General features: G+C 40.8%; 1 protein-coding gene across 1 annotated transcript in view; it reads right to left on the bottom strand.

The window, feature by feature from the left end:
• Positions 1–27,398, bottom strand: part of LOC310966028 (receptor-type tyrosine-protein phosphatase gamma-like) — a gene marked incomplete at both ends in the record, with an annotated part of 771,775 nt that overhangs the window by 15,068 nt on the left and 729,309 nt on the right. Inside the window, 11 exons of the mRNA XM_083939815.1 lie at positions 525–653; positions 2,763–2,839; positions 5,218–5,311; positions 6,423–6,569; positions 10,387–10,522; positions 17,719–17,894; positions 18,053–18,187; positions 18,666–18,800; positions 18,953–19,035; positions 20,541–20,637; positions 24,240–24,331. Of these exons, the coding sequence (XP_083795941.1) occupies positions 525–653; positions 2,763–2,839; positions 5,218–5,311; positions 6,423–6,569; positions 10,387–10,522; positions 17,719–17,894; positions 18,053–18,187; positions 18,666–18,800; positions 18,953–19,035; positions 20,541–20,637; positions 24,240–24,331 (1,301 nt within the window). The remainder of the gene's footprint in view (positions 1–524; positions 654–2,762; positions 2,840–5,217; positions 5,312–6,422; positions 6,570–10,386; positions 10,523–17,718; positions 17,895–18,052; positions 18,188–18,665; positions 18,801–18,952; positions 19,036–20,540; positions 20,638–24,239; positions 24,332–27,398) is intronic.

Consider the following 27,398-nt stretch of genomic DNA (forward strand, 5'->3'; position numbering starts at 1 on the left):
AGCTTAATGATAACGTAACAGATGTAACGGTTTAATTCTTCAATGTTCATGTCAATGACTGTATGTTTAATTCTTGCCTCATAGAAGTCAGGGAACTGTGAGACACGTGTGTGGGGTGACTTTGTGTTCAGACAGAGCATTTTGATGACAGTGAAGCGTTTTGCTCATTGATTTTGCATTGCTGAGCGCAACATGGTTTTACTGGAGTGCCCCAAATGCCTCAAGAAAAAGTTAAACTAACAGCTAAAAAGCGCTCGATGCCTTTTAGCTTCACAGCAACATAACGGCTGAGGATGATCGATTTGGTGATTGCATAGTAGCAAAAATAACCAAAGAAGCAGCTGGCAGCTCCTCACATTTTCAACCTGCAAAAACTCTGATTGGGGCCTTAGGCTGCTAAACACTATTACACACACACGTGTAACTCTGGCCCATAGAATACTTTAAGCACACGCTAGGAGGCAGAAAACGCAGGGGTGCAAATGCTGTGTGTGTGTGTGTGTGTGTGTGTGTGTGTCCCCTACCAGTCCATGGTTGGCAGGCAGCATTACAATAAATTGTGCATTGTGGTCCCAGATCATTCTCCAGAAATCCTTTGTGGTGTGGGGCAGAGGATGCTGGGTAATGATGAACTCATTACTCCGGTAATAACCCTGCAACAAATGGTCAGCAGAAGATTGGAACAGTGTAAACACTGTTAACCTCTAATCATCAGAGATTCATCTGTACAGGACTAAACAGCAAAGAGGGTTAAATATTGTTTGTGTGAAATGTGACATCTGCTGGTGAAAGGGAAATACTGGACTGCTTTTAGCTGAGCTATGATTTCTAACTCGACCTGCTTTTAAAAGGCCTTTTGGTAAAGAGTTGCTCTCAACTTGTCAGTTATGCTTTCACAAGGGGCACTCCACTATTTAACATATTAATGACAGTGTACTGGTCATGAAGATTACTGCTCTCCCTGTTGAAAAATGTACTTTGTGGTTTTGGAGGAGCTTTTCTTCAAATTTGAGAAAAAGTTATAATGAAATCCTCAGGGTTATCTCGGCCGTGCATACTTCAAAGTTTGAATGGAAAACGTCTATTACAATCTGGGTCATTCAGTACAGGTGTCCATGGTTACTAGAGACCAAGATTGAAACCAGAATAATAGTTATTGGTGAAAGTTTCGGATTTGTATATCAGTTTATTACAAGGCCTTGTTGAATACTTGTTTCTAATTGGTCAATTAACAGCATTATACTGTGTTATTCTGTTATTTCTGAATAGAAGACAGGGGCTATGAGTAACAGTCTGTTGCTATGGACACAGTTCTGATCTTAGACTCTGGAGGAACCTTTTTTACATCAATTAAAGTGTTTTAAATCAACATTTAGTTTCAAATTATTAGTAAGGAGTCATGTAATAAGCAGGATGCACGCTTCACGTGCCCTGTTGGTGTTTTATTCACAATAATGAACCACTCCTTCTACATTATCCCTCACATGTCTAATACTCAACTGGTTCTCAGTGGACTCACTACTAAAAGTCAGTGTATCACCTCTGCTGCTTTGTCTTTCACCATTCATTTCTAAATCCGTCCCTGTTAAAGGAACAGTCCCTGATTTTGTTTTTAAAAAAAACTCTAAAGCTCCACATTGACATTGCATGTTTTCTGCATTTAGAGATCTGAGGATAACAATTCAGTCATTACAGTGAGAGTCATTCAGTGGCCTAACAGTACATTTTAAATATAGATACAGGATGACAGGAAGAGTGCTGATTAAGAAAGCATATTTACTATCTCATCTCTGAAGTGAACTGTTTCTGTAATAAGATCCACTTTTTCCTGTCTCTGAAACTTAAGTTAATGGTTGAATATGTAGAATCTTCACGGAGGTTTAGAGGGGTACAGAATTCAATTATTTATTTTCGATAAAAAATAGATTTATAGATTATTATTTAAAAGGAATTTTTGACGGGTTTGACAAAGACTTTCTGTCCCGTTCTGTTTGCATTGTAGCAGCCAATAGCGTTGCTGGTTGCCAGGGTTGTCTGTGGTTGGGTGCAGCTACTGTAGACTGGCACTGGGTGAAATGGAGTTTGCCAATCCTGCAGCTGCTTCGGAGCCTCAGTGAAGGGGGCGTTATTTGTCCCAGCTGCTGAGTGACCGGAGACGGGCAAAAACCAGAGTCAACATAGGCCAAGCATTCACTCCATGGAATGAGAGAAAGGAGAGAAACGCCATTAAAACGCTCGCCCAAATAGCTGCGTTTCACTTTCATCTTTACTTAGCTGGAACAGATAACGCTGATGGCTAATGGTAACTGTCAGTCAAACTTCTCTGCAATACTTGTTTTTATGGTGCAATTTGCCGGAGGGGATGGGTTGAAACAGACTCAAACAGACTCCGGTCTCCTGTGGGCTACTGGGCCGGGTCTGACCAACCTGGCAACCCGGCTGCTGGAATTATTTTTTGTTGTTGCGACTACAATCTTGAGACACTAGATTGAGGTGTTCTGCTCATTCTCCAAATTCAACCTTTAAGTTAAAATAGGAAAAGCTGTTAGGAGATTTTTCTTTAATGAGGCCTCTGAAAAGTAACTATGAGCTGTGCTTAGCCGATCAACATTACTATTACAAAATCCGGGAGTGTGTATTATACACCTTTAATACACACTGTGTATATTAACTGACTTGAGAACCTGTAACCTGCTCTGAGTCAAAACATAAATGAGAGGCTGGAAAGATCATTGACTGACAGAAGAAGTGGAAGTGCTGACCATGATGTAAGAGGCGTTGATGTAATCGGTTCCTTTGATGCCGGGCAAAGGTGCTAGGCCGACTCTCGCTCGCTCCGCTGCTCACACATAAACAGAGGGGGGGGGGGGGGGGGGGGGGGGGTGCACAATAGCCATTTAACAGTTTTTAATCATCCTTTAGCTGGTATTTGTTGGGCTGGTGATTCAGAGAAGTGTGGAACGGCCAGTGACTGTCTGCAGATTGTGTAAGAGCTGCAGAGAACAGAGAGGAATGCTAATGAGTTAAGAATACAATGGTTCATATTAAGAATGGTATAAAAATAACATTATTGTGCTGAAGTTGCAAGCGCAGGGTTGTTCTTCATATTCAAATTTTCAAGACTGATAGCAATAGAAATTTAAAGGGAGTAATAAATTCAAAATAAATTTTTTTTTTTTTTAAAAACCTTTAAACAATGTGCTGTTTGCAATTGGTGAAATGTTGGGTCTTTGTACTGTATATCATAAATAAATCATAGTGTGTACTCTATATGGAAAGTGTTCTGAGATAACTTTTGTTATGATTTAACACTATGAATAAAATACCAATATTCTTTTTTGTAAGTTTAACATTACATTACAATTTATACAATACTGTACATATTTATAGCGACACAGCCATTGAATTAGAACAAAACTAAAGTCTTTAAATGAGTTTGAATCTTGCTTGTCTGGAGGTACTGTATGCTGTGTTTGAGGCTGACTTGTTTCGTCTGTAGCTGTTAGCAGAGTTGGTAATAATAGGTTTTCCGGAAAATCCCAAATGGCAGGTAAAGTAAAGATAACAAATCTTTACATGAATAAAGACACAATTCATGAATATCATACTCACAAGTTAAAATAATGCACCTATCTGTATGGAAGAGAGCAGAGATATGACAGAAATAAGTCTGTCTATTGTTCTGTAATGCAGACACTGTAAAGTTTTCATCATGTAGTCGTTGAATGACTGGAAGTAAATCTGTGTCATCGGATTTTGGAATTAAAAAGCCACTGAATTTAAAGCACTGAATATTTATGCACTGAAATTATGTATGTTGTGTTTTTATGTAATGTTTTTACTCCGAGTTTAACTTTTTTTTAATGTTCATAAATTCAAAAATTTATTTACAGCAGTGGCTGTATAAGTGTGCACTACATTCATGCAATCATATCCGCCAGAGTAGATGTTTGTGAATCTGACGAGAGAGGCTAAGTACAGCCGCTGCTGTTAGTATAGGTTTAACGACTTTCACTTATGAGGCTACCCAGGGCAGCTGCGAGTGTCTAGCTGCATGTTTCCTCCCGCACCCCCCAGTCCCCAATTTCGCACTTCCACCCTCAAACTGGCTTTTTTGAGGGTGGAAGTGTGTTCAAGCCGTAAGCCGGTAAAATGCAGTGTACTGACTTTCTCCAGCCGCGCATTAAATAACGGCCAAACCATTGAGCGTGGATTGCTGGACACTCAATCGCCGCCATTTTGTCTACATAGCAGAAGAGGCAGGACTTAATTAAAACTGGAAAATGGCGGAACAACAGAGCAACAGAGCGGTAATAACTAGATTCACTTTATAAATATAAAAAGAGGATCACAAGTATTTTTTGGTGGTTTGCTGAGTCACAAGAGTTGTTGGAAAAGCTTTTGGAAGAAGAAATATGATCATCATTTCCTATAAGTGCAGGGTGGCAGTGTGTGATTTGAGACAGCACTTACTGGGGAATTGAGTGTAGTGACTGTGTCAGTACATAGGGCACACAGTGCACGTATGTCAGTACACTCACTGCAGTGCGCGATTTGGGACACAGCAACAGTATGTTGTTCAAGGCTACTGCGCATCTGTGGCTGCTGTCAGGTTCAGTACTTTACTCATAAGCAGGACCAGAGAACCAGATTAGCCACCGCAGCTGCAAGCACTTCCACGCTGCAGCACTTCCACTGTCCAGCTGATGAGTCAGAGCCATAAACCCAGTCTGCTGCACGAGAGCATGGTAGATCTAGATTATTACGTTTATATATCCATAGTTTGTGGCGGAACTGTAGCCACTGTCACAGCTCTCTGTGAGTAGTATCTGGAATCGATTGCTCTTCCTTGGTTCACTCGATGTCAACATTGCATTCTAAACACTGCATTTTATTTTTTAAATTTTGTTTTGTAAATTGTATTTATTTTTAACTTTTTGAATTTTTTGACCTTGAATTCTTTAACCTTGAATTTCTGAACAATAAACAGTAAAATTCAGAGTAAAAACATTCATATACATATTTTCAATACATAAATATTCAGTGCTAAAAGTTCAATAGCTTTTAAATTTAAAAATCTGATGACACAGATTTACTTCCATACCAGGGGTTTCTAATTGCAGCTGTTTTTACTAGGAGTTCTTCTTTTCCTGCTGTTTGGTTATTGCTACTGGAGGCAGTTTCGTTATAAATTCAATACATGAGTGTAACACTTACATGGCACCATAGAGGAATTTCGATTTTTCTCTTTGTTGCACTCCTTCTGAGCGTTGAAGCATTCCATGAATCTGGCATTACACTGTGTTATCATCTAAAACACAAAAGAAGAAGAGAAAGTGGGTGTGTTACACTTTGTCAAACTTTCAAAAGGAAGAACAACTCATCACAGCTAGGGAGTTATTTCAGTTGACACAAGCCCCTTGTGCTTTGTATTGTACCTCAAGTTAAGGATGAAATTGTACAAGTGTTTACTATGAAGTGTCAAAATCTAATCTGCAGCTTTTTTTCTGATGGAAATGTATGTATCTCTTTTCATGAAGGCATATTATGTGAAAGAAATATGCTCACAATTCTCCCTCAATTTTTTTTGTGTCATTTACCCTTCAATTGAACAGTTACCATGCAAGATTCTTCTAAAGACTTCCATAATGTCATAAGAGTTCTGGAATAAAACCTGAAGGTAAAACAGAAAGCAGCAATGCCCAGCTGAGAGCAGAACAACGGAACCAAAGTGGCTCAAATTAGTTTACAAACATCCAGGAGGAAAAACATAAGGGCTGCAAACAAAGACTAAATTCAGCAGCAAACAATGCTTAAATTTTAATCCTGTCATAAATGCATGACTATAACAAAGACAGGTATTGTTTTGCACATGCACTCCATCATGTCTAGACCTTGGACTCTGTGGCATATTGTGATGAAATAACAGGAATTATCAACCCGCATCTTACCTAAACCCAATTTAAACCAGGGCTGGGTGAGAAGAAAATCTGATAAATAGATAAGAAGAATTTATCTGATGACTAAATGATCAATAATTATGTTTTTTTTCTGATTTATATCCTAATTCTTATTTGTGGATGAGGAACATGGTATATGTTTTGATGATTAAAAAAACATTTAATTTAATTAAAAAATATAAAGCATATAAAACTGTTCTGATAGGATTTTAATTTAAATGTATATAACAGGTATTTCAATAATTTATCTCTTTTTAAAAATCCTCTCTTAGGTAGTAAGCTAATGTGAATATGTGAATAGCAAAAAGCTAATAATAAGGAGCTAATACTGCTAGAAAGCTAATAATAAGCTGGTGATCTAAACTGACTCGTGAAAAGACAAATAGTTGTTTTATGTGTTTCAGTGTTTCCGATAATTGTGCTAAATGTGGAATGAATAATAGAAGTCATCAGTCCCTTCACCTTGAACTGTTTCTCCAGATGTGTCCGACCACTGTGTCCTGGTGTCATGATGCTGTTGAAGTAGCTGTGAAGCTGGTCGGCTGACACTTCCGTCTCCTTCCCTAAAATGGCTTCCCTCAAGGCATCATGGATGAAAATGTACTGCTCCTGGATCAGCCAAACGTTGATGAAAGAAAAAAAGACGTCTAGCAGCTGGTATGGCAGATTTGCATCGCAACTACAACTTCAAAAAACAAAATTAAGTATTAGTTAGAATTATATTTTGGGTTATTCAAAGTTAAGGAAGGCAGTTTATCCATAATAATATTTCATTATATTGGAATTCAAGTGTTCTGAGAGAAAACTATATTTTTTGCACCTGCTCTTGGCTCTGTTTCCAGACTTTAGAAAATCTAGTCCATGATGGGAGACTTTGACGAATCACAGGTCATTTCAGAGAGAGAGAGTGTTCCTATTTAGCCTTGTGAGACCATCCTGATCTCACAAGCTCCATTGTATTTTCCTTGCAGATCAGTCTGGTAATGTGCAACGAAGAAAATGTGGAGCCATTTGCCAAGCAAATCTCCAAACAGCATTTATTTTGAGGCAGGTTTAAGTGTGATGTAACTCGTGCTAATCTGACATTATCTAGACACATTTTCAGGCGGCTGTAGCCCTAATTCTGTTAGCTGATCACTAATGTTTTTTTCTCTTTTGCTCTTCTGTTGGAAAATGGGCCGGGAGCCTGATATTGTGCCTTTTATCCATAAATTGGTGTCACACAAACAGCAAATATCCTTTATCGACATGTTCCTTTCTGAGCTTTGCCTCAATGTCGGTTTGTACGTCATAAGCTTCGTTGATCTGATTGGTTTATTTGGCCTGATAGACAGATGTTATCCAATCAAGCAACCAGTATTTTCACCCCTTTCCACAAGATCTCCAAACCAGACTTACAAATGAGAATCATGCGAATCAATCAATCTGGCGGAGTCAGGTTAGTTCCTATTGGCTGTCCTACAAATGCAGATGTGCGTGCACATTCCTTCAGTGAATGTTCTGCAAACTGAACCCAAATGTTGACAGCTGCAGCTAATTCCGAGCTCATCTACTGGATAAATACTTTATTGTCATCCATCTGTACACAGTGCAGTTCAGTACATAGAGGACCAAACTGTGTAAAAATGTAGTCCAGTGTATTGTCCAGGCAGTGGACATTTGCTGTAAAAACAGTCAAAGGATCTGGTCTGCTGAGGATAGCCTTTAGCTTAGAAACCCGTCTCTTGCTGTGTTTATGTCTCCTCATTCTGATGGCAGCATTACCCTGCTACAAGGATCAGAGGTCGAAACTGGAGCACCACCTACTGCTGCCACCTGAGGTTGTGTGAGAGGAAACGTTACAACGGCTGACGGGCTGACTGGTATTCATGGTGCTGCAGAGCTTCTTTGTGAGAGAGGCTTCAAAATTATGCAATAAAAAAAGTCTCAAAATCGGTGAACTGGATTTCTACTGGATATTTATGGTCATTGTATTTGTTATCAACAGGTTTGTATGATATAGTTATCATCTCTACATGATGTATGAGGTTCAATTAAATACTGTTTAATAGTGACTGTGACAGTTAAGTTTAGGCACCAAAATAACCGGTACACCACCAGTTAAATTTAGGCAACAAATGGTGACAGTTCAGTTTAGGCAGAGAAACGACTTGGTTAAGATTAGAAAAAGATTGTGGTTTGTCTTAGTTCTTCCGAGACATGAATACTGGTCCCCCGGATGAAAGTACTTTGTTTGGGACCCTTCCACCACCCTGACCCTTCTCCATACGCAGAATATGCCGTTCTTATAGACATCACACGATTTTCTTCTGAATGTAATTTCAACAGAATAAATACGTGGATAACATATGAATTACAGTGCATTAAGCCTGTGAATGTTCTCATTTTTCCAGATCATTGTTATCCCGAAAGCAATGTCAGTCAAAAATAACTGGACTTGGTTATTTGTCTAGGATGACGTTTCACCTCTCATCCAAGAGGCTTCATCAGTTTATTTACACATCTGACCAGGCTGGGACTGGTCAAACAATCTGGTGTGGAGATCCAGCTATTTAACCTTTAACAAGGCCGATGATGTCACTGGAACCCTTTGTGCGGCAAGTGCCAACGACCGTCGTCGGAGTGACAGTTGTTGTTGGGAAGTAGGGTCATAACGACAGTTGTTGAAGTTACAGGAGGCCCTTTGTGAACAGTTGTTCTTCCACGTTAGATTGGTGAATCTCCTCCTCTGATCTGGATGGTTTCTCTACTTTTGCATAGATCGCTTCTTTTACTCCTCTTTCAAACCATCTGCATATGTCCTCTCTGTCAGGATGTGGACATTTTTGTTATCAAGGCACTTGGCTTTCTCCTTGAGATGTAGGTGGACAGCAGAGTCCAGGCCTGAGGAGTTAGTGTTGGGCCATGCGTTTATGCAGTGGTTGTTTTGTTTCTCCAATATAGAGATCTTTGCATTCCTCGTTGAATTGGACAGTATACACCAGATTGCTTTTGGAGGTGTGTGGTGTACTTGAGTGTGTTACTGGGTTTGAAATACACAGGGATGCAGTGTTTATTGAAGATCCTCCTGAGTTTCTCTGATACCCCAGCCACATACAGGATGACTATGTTGTTTTTCTCGTTTTCTTTTTCTTTTTCAACCCCTTTGATTTTCTTTCTTGAAGCGCCGTTTTCACAAAGGTCCAGCTGGGGTAACCACAAGTTGTGAGGGCGCCTCTCAAGGGCTTGCGTTCTTCCCTTTGGGCCTGTGAGCTGGTGGGTATGTTATCAGCTCTGTGTTGTAGTGTTCTGATAACTCCAAGCTTGTGTTCCATGGGGTGGTGGGAGTCAAACAGTAGATATGGAGTTTATATGTTCGGTAAAGGTTTGCACTTCTTTGGATTTGGTTTTAACCCATGTGTCGTCCACATATCTGAACCGATGGATTTCAAAAGCCTTGTCCTCTACCTCCTCCATGTATAGATTTGCGGCAACAGGGGATACTGGTAGACCCATGGCACAGCTGTGTTTTTGTTTGCAAAACTTGCCATTAAATAGGAAATATGTGGTGTTCAGGCACAAATCCAGAAGTTGGCAAATGTGGTCTCGTCCACACCAGAGAGTTGGACCAGTCCCAGCCTGGTCAGATGTGTAAATGAACTGATAAAGCTTCTTGGATGAGAGGTGAAACGTCTTCCTAGACAAAAAACCAAGTCCAGTTGCTTTTGACGGAAATTGCTTAGGGGATACAGTTAATTACTTTTCCTTGGTATCTGAACAAACAGAGAATAAGCACTGCCTGTTGTGGTTTCTACCGAGAACACTACTGACCATATTTTCATGAAATCCACAGTGGGGGGTTTTCATGGTCCCTGGAGGATGAATTCTAATGTTTCTGTGACCCTCCTACCTACTCTATAACCATTTTTGGTACAAAACTTCCACTGACTGTTACCTTTTTACCTTTAATCAACCCTGAGTGACACACAATTTACTAAACACTCTCATGCTTCCCAGAGGACTTAGTCCATTTTGGTCTTTGCATGACTTTTATTCTAGTTCCTCAGTCCAAATGAGACACTTTGTGATAAAGGTAACCTTAGCGTAAAGTTGCCATGCATTTAATGATATCCACAGAATAAATTCAATCATGATCCTTTGTCATTTCCTCATTACACCAAACTCTCCACACTTAAACTATTACTACTATACATACCACGACCTATAGTATCAACAAGAGTGTTTGATTGCACATATATAAAGACCCATTGTGATGCAGGTATTTTGACCCCTGTCACTGTGTTTGTCTAGATGAAGTAACAGGTAGCAGAAAAACTGTTTGTGCTAAACCCACCAGAGGAAACTATAAGGTACAGAAATCTTCGTTACATTGCCCAACAAGAGTCTCACCAAGGTTTGCTTCACACACAGACACAGATATACAAACCTCAGTCTGGACTAGGTAGTTGCGCTGGGTGCGTATGTGTTTGAGGAAGCCGAGTACATTAACTTTGCTCTTGTCTTTGATCTGCCGCAGCATGCTGTCTATGACGATGTAAGTCCCCGTCCGACCCACTCCAGCACTGCAACACGACACAAGCCACAGAGGAGAAAGTTGAGGAAAATGCTAAGCATTTGAATGCCTTTATTGTGGAGATGACAGTAGAAAGCTGCCAAGAAATGAGGAATTCAGACTCTAACTACAGATATTGCAATTACATGTTCAAGACCTCAAAAGTGTTTTCTCATGACATGCTTTATTCACTGCTATCCACAACATACAGTACATGCAGTAGGGCAATATTGCCTAAAACCTCTATCCCAAAAAAGCTAATTTCATATCTCGAAAACGATATATATTATGATATTGTGTGTTTTCTGGTATTCAATAAATAAAACTTCTATGAAGAACCATATGGTAAAGTCTTTTTTTCTATACTCCTGTGTGAATTAAATACTTGACAAATGAAAAGTACTGAGTAGTATTTCATTTTATTTAACTTTAGTGCAAAATGCTCAGGTGAAATATATGGAGAAAAAATAAATATATATTTTCCAGCTATACACTGACTATGTTTACATGCATGCACGCAATTACAGAGTAATGTATAAAGTTGACGTTGGTAACTTTCTGTAAAAAAAAAAGAGCGGAGGAAGCTCTGACACAGCATCAATAACTGCTCATGAACTCTGATCAAAATTGTAAAACTAAGCAGCTCTGTTCAAATCTAAAACAGTATTTTGTTAATGTAGTGCATATTTCCCACAAAGTGTTTTTGAAAATATATTTTAGTTAACTTTAAACTGTAAAATGAGAAAGTTTGTCTGGCTGGTCCCCTGGAGACCGGGCTTGGTTTTGTCTTGACTTTCAACAAACTTTATTATTTTACAGGGAAACGCTATACTAAATATGTTTCATGGTTGTAACTTCCGGATGGCTTAAAAAGCATGCAAAGAGGGCTCTGCGAGTAGACTGGAACAGAACGTGGAAGTAAAGATACACAACCTTTCACAGATTGTCTGGCTGATGGTTCAGCAAATATGAATACAAAAGTCGTTGGAGAGGGACCTGTTAAATTTGATCGGTTTCTTATTATTTTTCTCGTTATTCTGGTAAATTAATTGCCTTTTTGGAGGCTTATACATATTTAAAAACTCACCAAACTTTACTGATCTGTCAGGGGTTGTGAAAATGTACGTATTTCATTGTTTTCAGAAATACACCCCCTAGAAAACTCCCAGATTGGCAAAATATTATGAAAACCAGTAGGCATATATAACTCATCAAGGTAGCTGTAATTTGGGCATACATGATCCAATCTGCACCAAATTTGTCATGCATGACAAGAGTAATGTCCTGACTAAACCTACATCTCAATATTGACTCACAGTGATAGAGCCGCCTATTAGCAGGATGAAAAACCATCATTGGATTTACATGAAATTTTCATTGCTTGTTCTGAACTTTATGTGTTAAAACATAAGACATGTTTCGTGCATGTTGCATAATAGCATGGCTGTCATTTTGTGCTTCTAGCCATGAAACAGGAAGGTGCTCAAACTTCCACATACATTGTCCAAACTGCCCCAAATTTTCAGGATATGATGAAAGACAAACTCATGGCAACAGGTAGTGAGCCTGATATGAAAGATTTACGATTTACATTTCATTTTCAATGTGCGGTCTGCACTTGATATAGAGCAACTCAAAGCGTGTTTAATACACACTGTAAAGCGCCACACAGCAGAAACAGGAAGCGCTGCAAGAGCGATAGACCGCCTGCGGCCCAGCACCCTCCCGGTGGCGTGGTCCGGCAGACTCCCCATGTTTTTCATAGAAACATACCGACTTCAGCTTTAAGACAATAGTTTGATTCAACTGTACTATTCCCATAAGCATAATTATTGGGTGCTGGTACACAGGAGTTGAGTGATAAGCTTAAAAAATGAATGAATGAAGGTAATCCTACTAACACTGCTGTCGGAAAACACAACTCACAACCACACCAAGTGGACCTTAACACAATATGCTCTCCCATTATTATGTACAGTGAACCCTTTCCTGAGATATATGCACTCTAGTATTCTGGGTAATGGAGCTTGGAGGTACAATTTGTAAATCACTTTGAGTGAGTGCAAAAGTGTGATTTAAAAACAAAATCACAATCTTGACATGATATTTCCTCAAAATATTCAACATCAGATTTGATGAAATCAAATCAAAAGAAATTTGACTTAGTATCTACCTCCTGTTATTAATTTAGATCAGGCCTGGCCAACCCGCGGCTCGCGAGCCGCATGCGGCTCTTTGCCTGGTTTCATGCGGCTCTAACGTTCATATCGAAGTTTGGGTTTGGTTTTTTTTTAATGTGCGTGTTCGCTTCGCTTGAGTTCAATACGGTACTTCCGCCAAACGCGTATGCGCGTTAGATGAAAATACGGCAAAGTTTCCCGGTAGGGACAAGATCTTTTGAGTAAACAATTTGTGTCCAGTTCGCCTTCAAAATGGCAGGGAAAAAATGCACAGCCAAACGAAAATATGAAGATGAACACAGGATGTTTTTAACAGAATGGGAGAGTTTATATTTTTTTGTTGAGCGTAATGGCAAGCCATTCTGCCGCGTCAAATCTTCAGCGCCATTTCAGCTCACTCCATGCTAACATCGACCAGGAATTTCCAAAAGGAACTGAACTTCGCAAGCACAAGTTGGTCACTTTGAAAAGCCAGGCAGAAAAGCAGAAACAGTTTTTCCACAAATATACGAAGTCCTCAGAGACCGTAACGCTTGCATCGTATCAACTGGCTTGGAACATTGTGCGGGCTAAAAAGCCATACAATGAAGGGGAGTTCGTTAAAAAGTGCCTCAGTGACGTTGTTGAAATCTTGTCTCCTGAAAACGACAAGCTAAAACGAATGGTATCAGAAGTCCAGCTGTCCCGCCACACTGTTGAACACAGAATATCGGACATTAACACGACTATTGAATCACAGTTGCACTCTGCCCTTCAAGCATGTGAGTATTTTAGTGTCGCATTGGATGAGAGTTGTAACATACAAGACAAGCCTCAATTGGCAATATTTGCACGATCTGTGTCAAACGATTGTGTGATTAAAGAAGAACTCCTTGATATTGTGCCATTAAAAGACAGAACCCGTGGCATAGATGTGAAAGAAACAATGATGGCTGTATTTGCGAAAGCAAATCTGCCCATACAGAAACTAACTGCAAAAGCCACGGATGGAGCGCCAGCCATGATCGGGTCTGTGAACGGGCTTGTCGGGCTGTGCAAAGCTGACCAAACATTTCCCGAGTTTTGGAATTTCCACTGCATCATCCACAGGGAGCAACTCGTGTCTAAATCATTGAATTTAGACAACGTCGTGAAGCCTGTGATGGAAATCGTCAACTACATCTGTACACATGCGCTTAACCACAGGCAATTCAAGAATCTTATCGCTGAGCTGGACCAAGGGCTTCCAGGTGACCTGCCGCTGCACTGCACTGTGAGGTGGCTATCAAAAGGCAAGGTACTTTCTCGCTTCTTTGAGCTTTTGGATGCCGTGAAACTGTTCATGGAAAAGAAGGACAAGGACTATCCCGAGCTCTCGGACCACGAGTGGATTATGGATTTGGCCTTTTTGGTTGACATGCTGTGTCACTTGGACAGACTGAACCTGACCCTGCAGGGTAGGTTAAAAATGCTGCCTGACCTGGTGCAAAGTGTGTTTGCGTTTGTCAATAAACTGATGCTGTTCAAGGCACATATTGAAAAGGGAGATTTAACGCATTTTCCCACTCTACTAAAAGCCAGCGGGCAAGTCACCAGCGTCGCCCTGAATAAGAAAAGTGCTAGATATGCAACACTGGTTGAAAACCTGCACGAAAGCTTCGTGACCCGGTTCCGTGATCTACAACTGAAAAGGCCACAGATTGCATTCCTCGTTGACCCATTTAATGTGGAGACGCACTGTTTGAAAGCCCCGCTAGTCACAGATGAGGCTGCGGCTGAGTTGGAGATTATCGATCTTTGTGAGGAGGACCAACTGAAACCTGCTTTAAGGGAAGGGGTCATTGAGTTCTCGAAAAGTGTGCCAATGGAAAAATACCCCAATGTCACACGGATTGCGCTTAAGATACTGTCAATATTTGGGTCAACATACGTCTGCGAGTCTGTGTTTTCTACCCTGAAACACGTGAAATCAAAGCATCGATCTGTTCTGACTGACACCCATGTGAAAGAATTGCTTCGAGTGGCAACAACTGAATACAAGCCAGATCTGAAGAGGATTGTTCAAGGCAAGGAATGCCAGAAGTCCCACTAAGCAACATGCACAGTAAGAGAAAAAAGATATTTTAATTATTATATTTTTGTTTGTGGACTTGGTTGAACTGAGAGTTTGTGTGTGTGAGACAGTGCACACAATGTTCAATGTTGAAAATGACTGGCCCGTGGGCTATAGAAGTCAAATTCTGTCATTATCATGTTGGTGTGTGACATTTACAATAAATCTGGCTAAGCAGAGTTCTGTGTGTGTGTGTGAGGAAGGGATGAGGCGATGTTCATGTGTGCCCATGTGTATGATGTGGCTCTTTGCGGTAACACAGTAAAAAAATGTGGCTCTTAGGCTCTGACTGGTTGGCCACCCCTGATTTAGATGATGCACAGTAATTGTGTTACACGATATCATGTAATACATAATCAGAATATGATTCCATTGAAAGACGATAAATGATCATACTGAATTATCGCACAGCCCTAACTTGCAGTGGGTAAAATCTCTTTAAACTTATATTAGTTGCTTCTTGTAGGTGGAGACCAAACCCCCACCACAGCGACTTCCTGGTTGATCCTATCAGGAAGTGCCAAAAACTGCAGTTCTCAGAGTGGCCACTAGGTTTCATAATAGAGCAATTTCTTATTGACCCTCAAGTCACTTTCACAGCATAATCAAACCTATTTAAGGCCTGGTACAAAAAAGGATCCTAGTCTGTTTGTTTAGGTCATATTATGTGGATATTAGGTGAATTATTTTGTACCAGGCTAGTTTTTATTTTATTGGAGGTTAAAGTTTATGAATAATTAGGGGCCCGGCCTCTTGAGTGACAGCTAGCTGCTGGCCCTCACTTCTCCTCGAGGTATACGTCAACCAGATGGACGTATGTCCCTCCCCCCAACGTCATATCAATGCCCTTTTTTGGTAAGAGGAAATGAGGCGGAGTCAATGTCTGATAAGATGGTGACTCCCGTAGGTAAGGACGATTTGATCAAGTTGAGAGTACGGACCCCGACGGGTTAGCTTTGTCCATTATTTATACAGTCTATGGTGGAGACATAGATCTAGACATAGTTCTCTAAACCGGGAAAACATTTCTTACATATACTGTACTTACATATTCAGGACTCGAAGTTTGCTTTTAATTTAAAGCTGCAGGCCAACAGAGTGGATGTGAGTGTATCTCTGTGTGCTCTTTTTCTTGCATAATGAGTGGGAGGATGTGTGTGTGTGCGCGTGTGCGCGCGTGTGTGTGTGTGTGTGTGTCTGTGTGTGTGTGTGTGTGTGTGTGTGTGTGTGCCTGTACAAAATTGTAGTAATGAGTGGTGTGTCTGCAGCCACAGTGGCGAGGCAGTGTGACAAGTTATTATCCATGATCACATTGCAGATGATAGCAGAGAGCTTTATACTCATTCCCCTCAGGGCCACACAGTCAGTGGACAATTACCAGTCATTTCCCCACCTGCCTTAATGTAAAACATCCTTAAATACAAGCTGTGACAGCAGGTTCACTAATACTGCTTAGATATGCAGCCGTGGTAAAAGCAGCTGTAGGCGCAGAAAAGCACAGTTATTACCAGCTGTGACAGCAACGCTGGCATTCTTTTCCTCTTGTGAGTCCAGTCTTTGCTAGGTATTAATATGAGAAGGGTCTAGCTGCAGATCTCCAGGCTCGGACCTGCCTCCTCTGTCTGATCCCTTGGGTCCCCAGTTTGGATAAGCCACACAACTTCAACCACTAGCCCCAAGGTCAAAAATACAACCTAAACTTTAACCATGACCTTGCAGCTCAACTTTCGCTGGGAGGAGAGCTGAAGGCAGTGCCGAAGAGACAGCTAGCTACTGAGCTTGCTAATTCCACCATGCTTTCATGCTACACTGGAAAACATGCCAATCAAAGTTGCAAAGTTGCAATAGCAAAATGCTTTCTACGCTGTGATGAGAGTGTATGGATGAAACATAGCGTTTTTAAATTTACAGCCACTAACAATAGCTAGCTTGTTTATTCCCCCATGTTCATGTGACATGGGTTACCACCACAAAGAGAAAACACTGCGGCTATTTCATTAGAATGAATTGACACAATGTGAATAAGCATTACGAAACGTAACATAAATAAAACTTTGGTCTGTAAACATTATTTCTGCATGTGATTTTCATCTGCAATAAAGACTACTCCCATGATCCTATGCGCACTACTTCACAAGGGTGTCATGTTTTGATTGAGAGACCCATAGCAATGATTTTCTACCATGGGTCCCAGTGCTGGAGGGGGCCCGAGCCTGGAGCTCTGAAGCGGGACACTATAGGTTTATATATGTCTGTCAAGGCAAGGGGGCCGGAAGAAGGGGGAAAAGACAAAAGTTAGGAAGGGCTTATTAATGTAGTAGAGTGAGTGATTAAGGGCGCACTCACACTGTCCTTCCGCACCGAGCCCCGGGCTTTAGGGTACTTGTCCCCCCCTCCCTCTCCCCCTGCTGGCCAGCCAGCCTGTTTGTACTCACACTGCCTGGGCCTCGCGCAAATGCTTCTTGCCTGTCCATACGTCATCCCGCCGTAACACGTCACACGCATTGATGACGTCATCGCGATGCGTTGCTTTGTTTATAAATCTTTCCATAGACCTCGGAGTTTTTGCGCGTCTTGTCCAACTGTTTTTGAATATTTTCATCCGACCAAATCTGCAGTAAACACTCCACCTTCGCATCACACCAACGTGAACCTTTCGCCGCCATTGTTGTTGTTGTTAAATGTCCGCGCATGGTCCGTCTTTTTTTTTTCTATGTCCTAACAGACTCGTGCTCGCACATGTGCAAACGCGCTCTACAAAAGCCAACCTCTCTTAAACGGGCTGTGGATGGCCAGCTGGCCGCAGCTAGGTGCGGAGTGGTTGCACTCACACTGGTCAAACACACTAGGCTTTACCCGCAAAGCCTGTTTTGGCCCGTTGCGGAAGGACAGTGTGAGTGCGCCCTAAGTGATGTAGCAGTGCAGACACATTACCTGCAGTGGATAAGCATGGGTCCCATATCAGGCATCTGGGCGGCTGAGGACCTGTGGACAAAGGTGAGGACGGGCAGGGTGTACTCAGGGACACCCATGTCAGGCCACTGGGTGTAATGATATTGGCACACCGTCCGTTCACTCTGGGCCCGTGCTTTAGGGTTCCCCTTTCCACCCTGGATGGGACGGAAGGAAAAGAGAGGAGAAAGAGATGTTTGATAGGTCGGAGAGCAAAATGTACATGAACTTATGTGTAGGCTATTCCATTTACTAGAGAAGCCCTGAATGGCAAGGTAAAAAAAAAAAATTAGACGGCTGTGACACTCACTCTCACCTTTTTGACTTTAGTGTTGCGCAATGTGAAGCAGCGAACAGTAAAGCAGGCGTGAACTTTAGTGCTCTTCAGTGCGACCACCATGTTGCCATACTCTTCACTGTTCTCTGTTGGCCAGTACTGGTCACATTTTCTCTGTAGAACACACACACACACACACACACACACACACACACACACACACACACACACACACACACACACACACACACACACACACACACACACACACACACACACACACACACACACACACACACACACACACACACACACACACACACACACACACACAGAATCAGCTTGAGTGTAAGGAAAGTAAATTTAAATGTTCTGTTTTTGTGACACTATGTATTCTTCAGGGCAAAACACACCCAAAGCGGTTCAACATTAACTTTCAAAAGTGGTTTTCGGGTTGGCAACCAGGTCTCAGCTTTTGGTTGCCGAAACTGAAAATATGGTTACCATTTTTAGTTAGCTTTTATTTTTATTGGGTAACACACTATGCAGTTACATGTCTGAATAATAATGAACATGTAAAGAGTTAAAACGTTATGGTACACTAGCCTGAAACAAAAATCTACATCGGGTTTGTGTGAGTGTCAGAACATACCCGGCCTTTCTCCACTAAGTTAGTGATCATGACAATGATGCAGGTATTTTGCTCCCACACCATCCGCCAAAAGTCCTCAAATGTGGACTTGAGAGGTCCTTGGGTTGCAATATAAGCTTTAGGCTTATTATAACCCTAATGGATGCATGACGAAGAGACACACTGTAAGTCTGGCAACAAGTGGCATATAAAAATTCCATCATTAAACTATTACAAATCGAAATTCTGACAGAACAAAACAAGAAGACACAGATCAGTATCTGAGATATTCCAGTGGAAGCACTCACATCCACATAGTTGGCATTGATGTAGTCAGTGTGTTTGGAGTTCTTCCTAGCCAGCGGCCTCAGCTTCACCCTGCTGTGGTCATCTGAGGAGGAAACAGTGAGCGTGTTTGTGTGACTGAAACCACAGTCACTTAGCAAGAACTAAGCTTAATAACCCAGCCTAGCACAGCATTGAACGTGTAATGTTGTTATCTTGGTGTCCTGTCGAGGCACCTGCTCCCAACCAAGAAGCACATAAACTTTGTGGTTGAAACAACAGTCAGACTGGGTTGTGTAGCTTTTGACAGACAGCTAAGAAGCAAGGCACCTATCCTTTGCTTACAGCAAGCACTCTAAGAAACACAAGACTGAGCTGCTTCCAGACACAGCCAATGGTTGTATGAGACATGAATTATTTGTCACAAATTGGTGTGCTCAAGCAAAAAACCTGTGTGTGGTGCTTCAGCCAGTGCTCTAAGTAGGCTGGCACACACTGGTACGCAGTCTACAGTTAGGATTTGCTTCTGTATTACCAAATTGGGAAACAATCCTATCTTAGATGTTTCCTATCTGGACCTAAAATTTGAGATAGAAAGTTCCTGTAATACCGCCCCAGATAGCCAATTTGCTTTTCATATTCTTGATCTCAGAGGAGGAACCCTACTTATTTGGGTGATCCAGCTGCCTTCCCTGTAGAACCACCCTCACAACAAAGTCTCTACTTGCACTCAGGGTGATGCATGGGTTAATACCATGGCATTTGCTGAATATACAACATTAATGCTTTCCACTTTTTGTTGATTCCTTGACTTCTATGTTTTTTCTCTCCATTTTTCTGTTCTGTGTTTTATTGGTAGTGGAAATATCTTCTAACACGACAATGAGTCTTATTGGCAGGTTTAAATAATCAAAAGAAGTCAAAATGACTAAACTTGACCCTGGAAAAGATTTTTTATTAGCTCAGTGCTAAAACCAAAGTTATGTTAGTTTATGATCATTATTCTAATTACTTTCAGTTCCCAGAAAGATATACAGATGTATATAAATGGGCTAAAAAGATTTTGCTGAACAAACATTCAATAAAAACTGCCACACAAAATATACTGTACAGTGTGGCATAAGCATCGGTTGCAACACGTGTGACCAATTTGCTAGGAAGAAATTGCTGAGCATGTAATTTCAATGCTGAATATGATGTTCATTTATAAGTCCCGTTCAGAGCAGTGACAGGTTTGAAATGAAGAGGACATTTGTGGACTGGCTTAACTGAGTTGTCATTTTTTGGCAATATTTAAATGTTCTACATGAATATAGAGTCTGTGAAAGAAGTCTCATTCTGAAATCACTTACTTAACAATATGTTTGACGGTAATAATACATGTTATCTTCCAACCAACCAGCAAACCCCCTGGGATCATATGGAATGCACAACAGATTTTATTTGTAGAAATATTCAGACAGGAACTGAAATGTCAAATATTTTATGTCTCTTTACACATTTTAATACTTAAAATGTCCTGCCACATTCACAGTAGAAGTTTAAATGACAAAACGGATACATGTTTACATCAGAGTGTGTATTACATAAAGGTATAAAGTGTGTACTCACAGGCCACGATGTTGATGTATCTGTTCTTGTGCTTGTTGTCATGGTGGATGGAGTGCTCTGACGTGATCTTCATATCGGCAGTGCACCGTTGAACCTCCTGGGAAGGAACGCACACACACATACACACACACCTCTTTGGATGTCCCCAGAGGATGAGGATGCCCTAACCATTCATCTATAACTTTCACAAAAAGTTGAAATGTTTAAGAAATGCCTCAATCAAATGGACTTAGTACACAGTATTTCAATGTGAAGCCAGATTGCCATGACATTTACTGAATATATTCATGCTCTGCAGAGGATTAACCCCTTTTTAATGAGCTCATGACCCCTTTGTATTTTGTGGTGTGGTGAACAATGCAGCCACTAGGGGCTGCCACCTGCACCTTAAATCCATGTTTCCCAGTTGATTGCTCATAATTTTCCACATTTGACAAAGATGGAAAAATACGTGTTAGTAGGTCTTGTGAATAAAAGAAGGCTTCTTTAGCAAAAACACTTTTTTTTTTCAGAAGTCATGCTTTTGTATTGTGCACTAAGTGAAATTCCAAACACACAGGTGTTGGTTTATTCATTTTAAGAATGGGCTTTGTCTGTTTTTGTATATTAACTCTAATTGGTTCCACATCTTCTTATACACTGGAAATGGCTTAAAGATATCATGTCTGTCCGGGTCAAATTGATCACTATAAGCGGATGATTGCTGTAACTGATTATAAAGTAATGAATGAAGTTTTGCTATTAACTGGCTTGCTGCGAATTCTTCTGTCGTTTCCCTTACCAAGGGCTTTTTCTGTGACAGGGCAGATGGCTGATGCCCTTTTGCCAGGACTCCATGCTTTAACTGCTCTGAGCTCTGGCGGCATGAGCTGCCCGTCCACATTGTGGTGGCTTCACAGGACTGAGCATTATTTAGCCACCTGACAAATTCCTTCAGGTGCTTTCATTTTCTGTGCATTTGTTTTGTGTAGACTTCATGAGGTAGCCTGAGAAGCGCCAAGGTTTACTAGAATTAAGTAAAATTACGATAGCTTCAACTTTTTATGCTGTGATGTATGAGACCCAAAATAAACACTGTAAGCGGACTACATGATCACTTTAAGCAAATTAAGTGAAATACAATTAAATATGGGGACCTTTTATGCTTTTCCTTATTTTCTGTTATATATACAATGTTGCAATGATACGGTTTCATGTTAAATCATAAGTGTCTAGGTCTCTTGCACAAAAGCTGCTCTCCTAGTTACCTGTTCGTGCTCATTTCAACTTCCTCAACCCCTGATTCTCTTTCCCTCTGTCATTCTTCCTTTCTGGCTAAAACACGTGTTACTTTCCTAATAGCGTGTGCTTAAATAAGCTACATCTCTTGCTTTGCATAATCATTTGTTTGCTTGACCTGAGGGCATGGCACAACATGTTGGAAAGTAACAGCTATAGTAACTAGTGCTTGAGTTATGGGCAAATTTAGACTGAAAATCAATTACAGGATTCATCCTGGAGATATTTTCTTGTTTTCTTCCTTCCTTCTTTTCATAATTACTTTCCTGTGTGGATACTGCCTTATGGCTGTTGCTTACAGCCCTAAAAATGAAAGAGAGCAATTCTTGGCATAGCAGCCTGTGAATATACTGTATATGTCAGTGTTTAATGTTAAGTTCCTGCCAAGCAAACAGCTGTTGGCTGCTAGCTCAGCATAGCCAATAGGAAAGGCAGGCACTGGATTTGGCTCTGACCCTGCGGCCTCAATTCCTCTGGGGCTTTACAGTCCGGCTGCCTTAGCACCATTAAACATAGATTCATCGTACTAATTGGGAGGAGGATTTATTTTTGGTGTAGCGAGCTTCATGGTGAGCATGTGTGAGCAGATCAGGTTGAAGGTGTGATGGGAAGAGCCAGAATTTGAATGGAGATGATGTCACACAGACAGGTAATGTGACCAGCAGACGGTCCATGAACTGGCACATATACACACACATGAACAGAAACTTACTCAATTGCATGCAACACACACCCAGTGATAATTGCATGCACACATATGCCTTCACACACATAAACACATCCCATTTCTGTTGCTAGAACATAAGAGATGGTTGACGCCAATTTCCTTCTGTGGTAGTGCATTAATATGACGTGGGGCTTGGCCTGCAGTGCAGTGAACATGATGTGTACAGATGGGTGACAAATGACAGAAAAGTACAGCATTAAGTGTGTTAGTGAAGTGTTGTTCCACCAAGAGCCTCCAAAACAGCTTCAGTGTTGCTTGTCATACAAGAGATCCTCCATGTGGAACTCAACTGAAGCGGTAAACAACATTTTTTCAAAACATTTTCCTTCCTGTGGTTTTGTGATGGTGGTGGTGGAGAGTGCTACTATCTAACCTACTGTTTCAGCCCTGTTTATCCAGTGTGTTATCCATCAGATGCACTTGAAAGAGGCTGCAGCAGTTTACACAGGCTGTGTAATGGCTGGCTGGCACGTTTCACATGCACTTGTTTGGCTGCAACCCAAAACTTCCATCTAGCTTTTTTCTGTGTTTAAAAGCTTGAATCAAACCACTTTGAGACAAGGCGTTAAACATAAGTATACCAAGCAAATTATTTCCACATTATCTTTGAATATTTCCACGTTTGTCATCCTATAGAGCTAAACAGTAACCACCCACTGTTTGAACGGCTCCAGTTTAGAAAGTGAGTTGTATTCCTGGAAGCAAAGTATCCAACTACGAGAGGAATCATGACCATAAATCTCCTGGTAGGACCAGATTATTATTTTAGTGATTATTATTTTATTCAGGCTTTTATTTGTCACCCGTCTTCATCCATGATAACTACAGGGTGGGCACTTTCACACCAAGCATGTTTGAAATATTTCAATTTCTGGAGCATTTACCTATACTTTTGGGTGACAACAATGCCAAAAATGTAGTTAAGACTAAATAGTGATGATCCATTCTGACTCTGTCAAAGAAGGAGAAACTTGGACAGCAGGGGAGGGGGACACACTGGTAGTGTAACTACTCATTTAGGAGGTCCAGCTCAGTTCACCCACTTTTTTCTCTCATGGACTAGGAATACAAAGAGCTGGAAGCAAAGTCATTTGTGGGGATGAAAAAAAAGAGCGGAAAAGATGTTTGCACAGTCAGAAATTGCAGAGAGCTTTGGTTGTTGTGATGAAGCATGTAATGTAAATTGCCCCTCATGGAAACTTCCTTCTTGTTTTCTCTGTGATGACCAAAGTCATTTAGAATGCAGCCTTTTTTGTCTTCATTATCTCTTACTATCTCTGCTTTCAATATTTATTTGGTGTTCGAGTATATTTAGACAGTAGAGAGTCCATATTTTATTCCCCTTCAAGATTAAATACACACTTCTGACAAATGACCAAACAATATATTTTAGTGACCCACTACATCAAAGTGTTCTGAGTACATGCTGATTTACTGCGAATAATATGTTAGTTAGGGCTTTAGAAATACAGTGGGAATATGATAATGACTGTGCCAAGATCTGTGGTGGTAACCTGCTCTTGTGCATTCATTTTATAAGTGTCTCATATCTGATAGTGCATGTGTTCATATGCAGGTGTGTGTGAAACAGGAACGATCAGGTGATGAAAAGCTTGGGCAATATACTGACTGAAGGTCTAAGAATTGCAGCATGTTTACATTATCCTGTTTGATTTGCAGACTTCACTGCTTACCTCAAAATCTTCAGAGAATCCATGTTGGTTGTTTGAGTAGAGCTCAGAGATGTGTTTGATGAACTGCTTGACTGGAATGGCCTCCATATCATCTGCAGAGTAGAGACAAGGGCAGAGCTAAACCGACTCCTCGGAAGCAGTAACTTGCCCTGGAGCAAGGCACAACCCCCTAGCCCCAACTACTGACACTGGACATCTTCTAAATTTGACAGTACAGAAACAGCAGGTAAAGTACACAAGTACTATGTAACTTTTGAGTGAGGCTAAAACGGACCATTGCCATTGTTTTGTCAAATCAATCTTCCCTTAAAGCAAGGACACAGGTCAAAGTCATCCAAGTACTACTGCTGGTGTGCCCTGCACCATTGGCACTCATCGGCCCTAAAAGGCTTTTTTTCGGACAATTCAGCATATTGAACAGCAGTGCCGTTTAAGCTTGTTGGTGAGAGAAATCTCTATTGGCTAAAGTCAAGAGTCTTTGAGATGGAAAAAGAACAGGTAAGGCGATTTTAGTGTAGATGGTCAACTAGACGTTTGAAAGGTGCTGCATCGCATGACAGCACACCTTGTTCATCACTCAAAATATTATTCCATCATGATGCTCTTGTTCTGTAGACATACTTATACTATACTGTAGGCATCCTCCCAACTGCACAATGTGGTGAAGCAGCGTGCTATTACTTTTGGGTCGATGTTAGTTCTGTACGCTTCCATCTACTCAAAAAAGTAAAGTAAATCAATACAACCATTGATCATTACGCCGTATGGCTTCAGCTTGTCGTATGAAGCCATAAACTATAGTGCATTGGGACCGCATTCTCAATCTCAATCAGATTGCTATCGTTTTCACGTTTTCATAGGAACAGAGATACTTGCAAAACATGTTATATTTTGAGAGCGAATTGCCCCACAATATGAATACATTTGATCATACATTTTATTTTGTTGGTAACTTACAATCGCAATATTGAGGGTGTGCTTTTCCATGATTGTTGGCACGACAGTGATACTTACCAGCAGCATCACTGTCGTGCCAACAGAAATGATAAAGCCCACTGTCTCATGTAATATTGCGTATTTATTTCAACATTGGATTGTGTTGTTAATGTGCTAAATGACTAGCGTCTTGAGCTGTCCTGTCGTTCTTGTGGTTTCCCTTTTTGAATAAAGAATACAGACTACCGCTCTCTTCTGGTATGGAGTTATCTCCTCTCACGCAGGAGCAGAACCTATGTGCTAGTTGGCCATCAGCTATAGTCTTTGCAGTGCTTTTAGCCAAGACACTGGCAACGTAAGGTGAGGTGACAGAACTGTCTGCCTTCATCGACACTAGTTCTATGGAGTTGGCTTGGTGTGTCCCTGCCTTTACTGAGCAGTCTAGGGTTACAGCAATATGTGAATAAGTGAATTTGTTAAGCCAGACTACTACAACAACTCACTAGGTCAGTTTTCTCTACAAGAGTCTGGAAGTTGAGAACTGACTCACCGCCACATGAAGGAGAAAACTAGCAATTATTATGTTAAATAATCCCACCAAAGATTGAATTTAGCAGCTGTTTTAAAGATTCAATGTGGTATGCGCACCAACTCTATATTACTATTTTTAAAAACCATAAGATACTTGATTAGGACTTGCTGCTTCCCTCAGAGACTTGAGACTTGACTCTGACTTGCAAAAAGTGACTTGTGAACATTTCTGCCCTACACATAAAACAAAGCACCAATGGACTCCTTCCTTTTGGATTGCATTTGGTAATTGACTTGTATGGATTTTACTATGAGAGGAGCTGGTACCGGTGCCAGTTGGTAAGTCATTTAAAAACACTCTTTTAATAAACCCTGGGTTCACTAACTACGTTGTTGGTGCTGTTGGTGTGTGTTGCCATTGAAACAACATTGGCTTGCATGCATGCAAATGCCAAACTCCTGGCTTCAAACAGTAGTCCAAAAACCAATGGGCGATGGCACGGTGGCTATGCCCATCTCTTTTATACAGTTTATGGTCAAAACTGGAGCCCACATTACCCATGATGCAACTCTAAAATCTGACAGTTTATATAGTACAGAGCAGCCTCAAACATAAAATGAGGATTCAGGAATAAAACGTCTGACCACCATAATTTTTTTTATTTTCAAACGTATAGTCAACACTTTGATGATATGCTTTGGCACCATCAAAGTGTATCAGTGTCTTATAATGTGACAAACAACAACATGCATCATTAAACCTCAATAATTAATTAACATTATGATTGTTGACTTTTTATAGGTATCAATCAAGGTATCAATACTAAATAAGCAGTATTTGATTATCAGCTATTTATCTTCTACGAATGTAACATATCTGTAATGTTTAATGTATTGCATCTGTAGTTTGTGTGTGTTTGTGTGTGTGTGTGTGTGTGTGTGTGTGTGTGTGTGTGTGTGTGTGTGTGTGTGTGTGTGTGTGTGTTAACTTGAAGGTGCTGTAGTAAGTGGCTACTGCCTGCAAGTTTAAAATCCAGCAGAAGGTCTTAAAGCAGATAATGGGATGTGTAACTAACATATGGTCAAACAGTCTGCTGCAATGGACTCTGATGTCCACACAGTGTTTCCTGATATTCAGCCTCCAAACGTCTGTAAAGCAACATGACTCTTCCAGCGGTTATGTAGAATATATGAAGAATTTGCGACACAGAACAGGCTTTTCCAGGGGGTCTACTTAAAAGCCTTCTACTCTTGTGCATGTACCCATGTTTATAATTAATTTGCCTGATCTTCAGTGTAAAACAAAGCCTGTGAATGTTCTCATTCGTCCAGGTCATCGTTATCCTCAAAGCAATTTCAGTCATAAGCAACTGGACTGGTTATTTGCTAGGAAGACGTTTCACCTCTCAGTCCCAGCCTGGTCCGATGCGTACATGAACTGATGAAGCCTCTTGGATGCGAGGTGAAATGTCTTCCTAGACAAATAACCAGTCCAGTTGCTTTTGACTGAAATTGCTTTGAGGATAGTGTAAAACAAACTTACGCGCAATAAATTACGCGCTCTCTTGACAGGCTAGTCAAGGATCATCTAGCTGTATTGACAAAAGGCTAATGTGACACGCTTTACAGCTGAGCATATGGTCAGCTCTCAGAGAAGCACACCACCTGCAACAATAAATTTAGAGCGGTAAA

The sequence above is a fragment of the Echiichthys vipera genome (genome assembly GCF_963691815.1).
Source record: "Echiichthys vipera genome assembly, chromosome: X".
Taxonomy (NCBI): Eukaryota; Metazoa; Chordata; class Actinopteri; order Perciformes; family Trachinidae; genus Echiichthys; species Echiichthys vipera.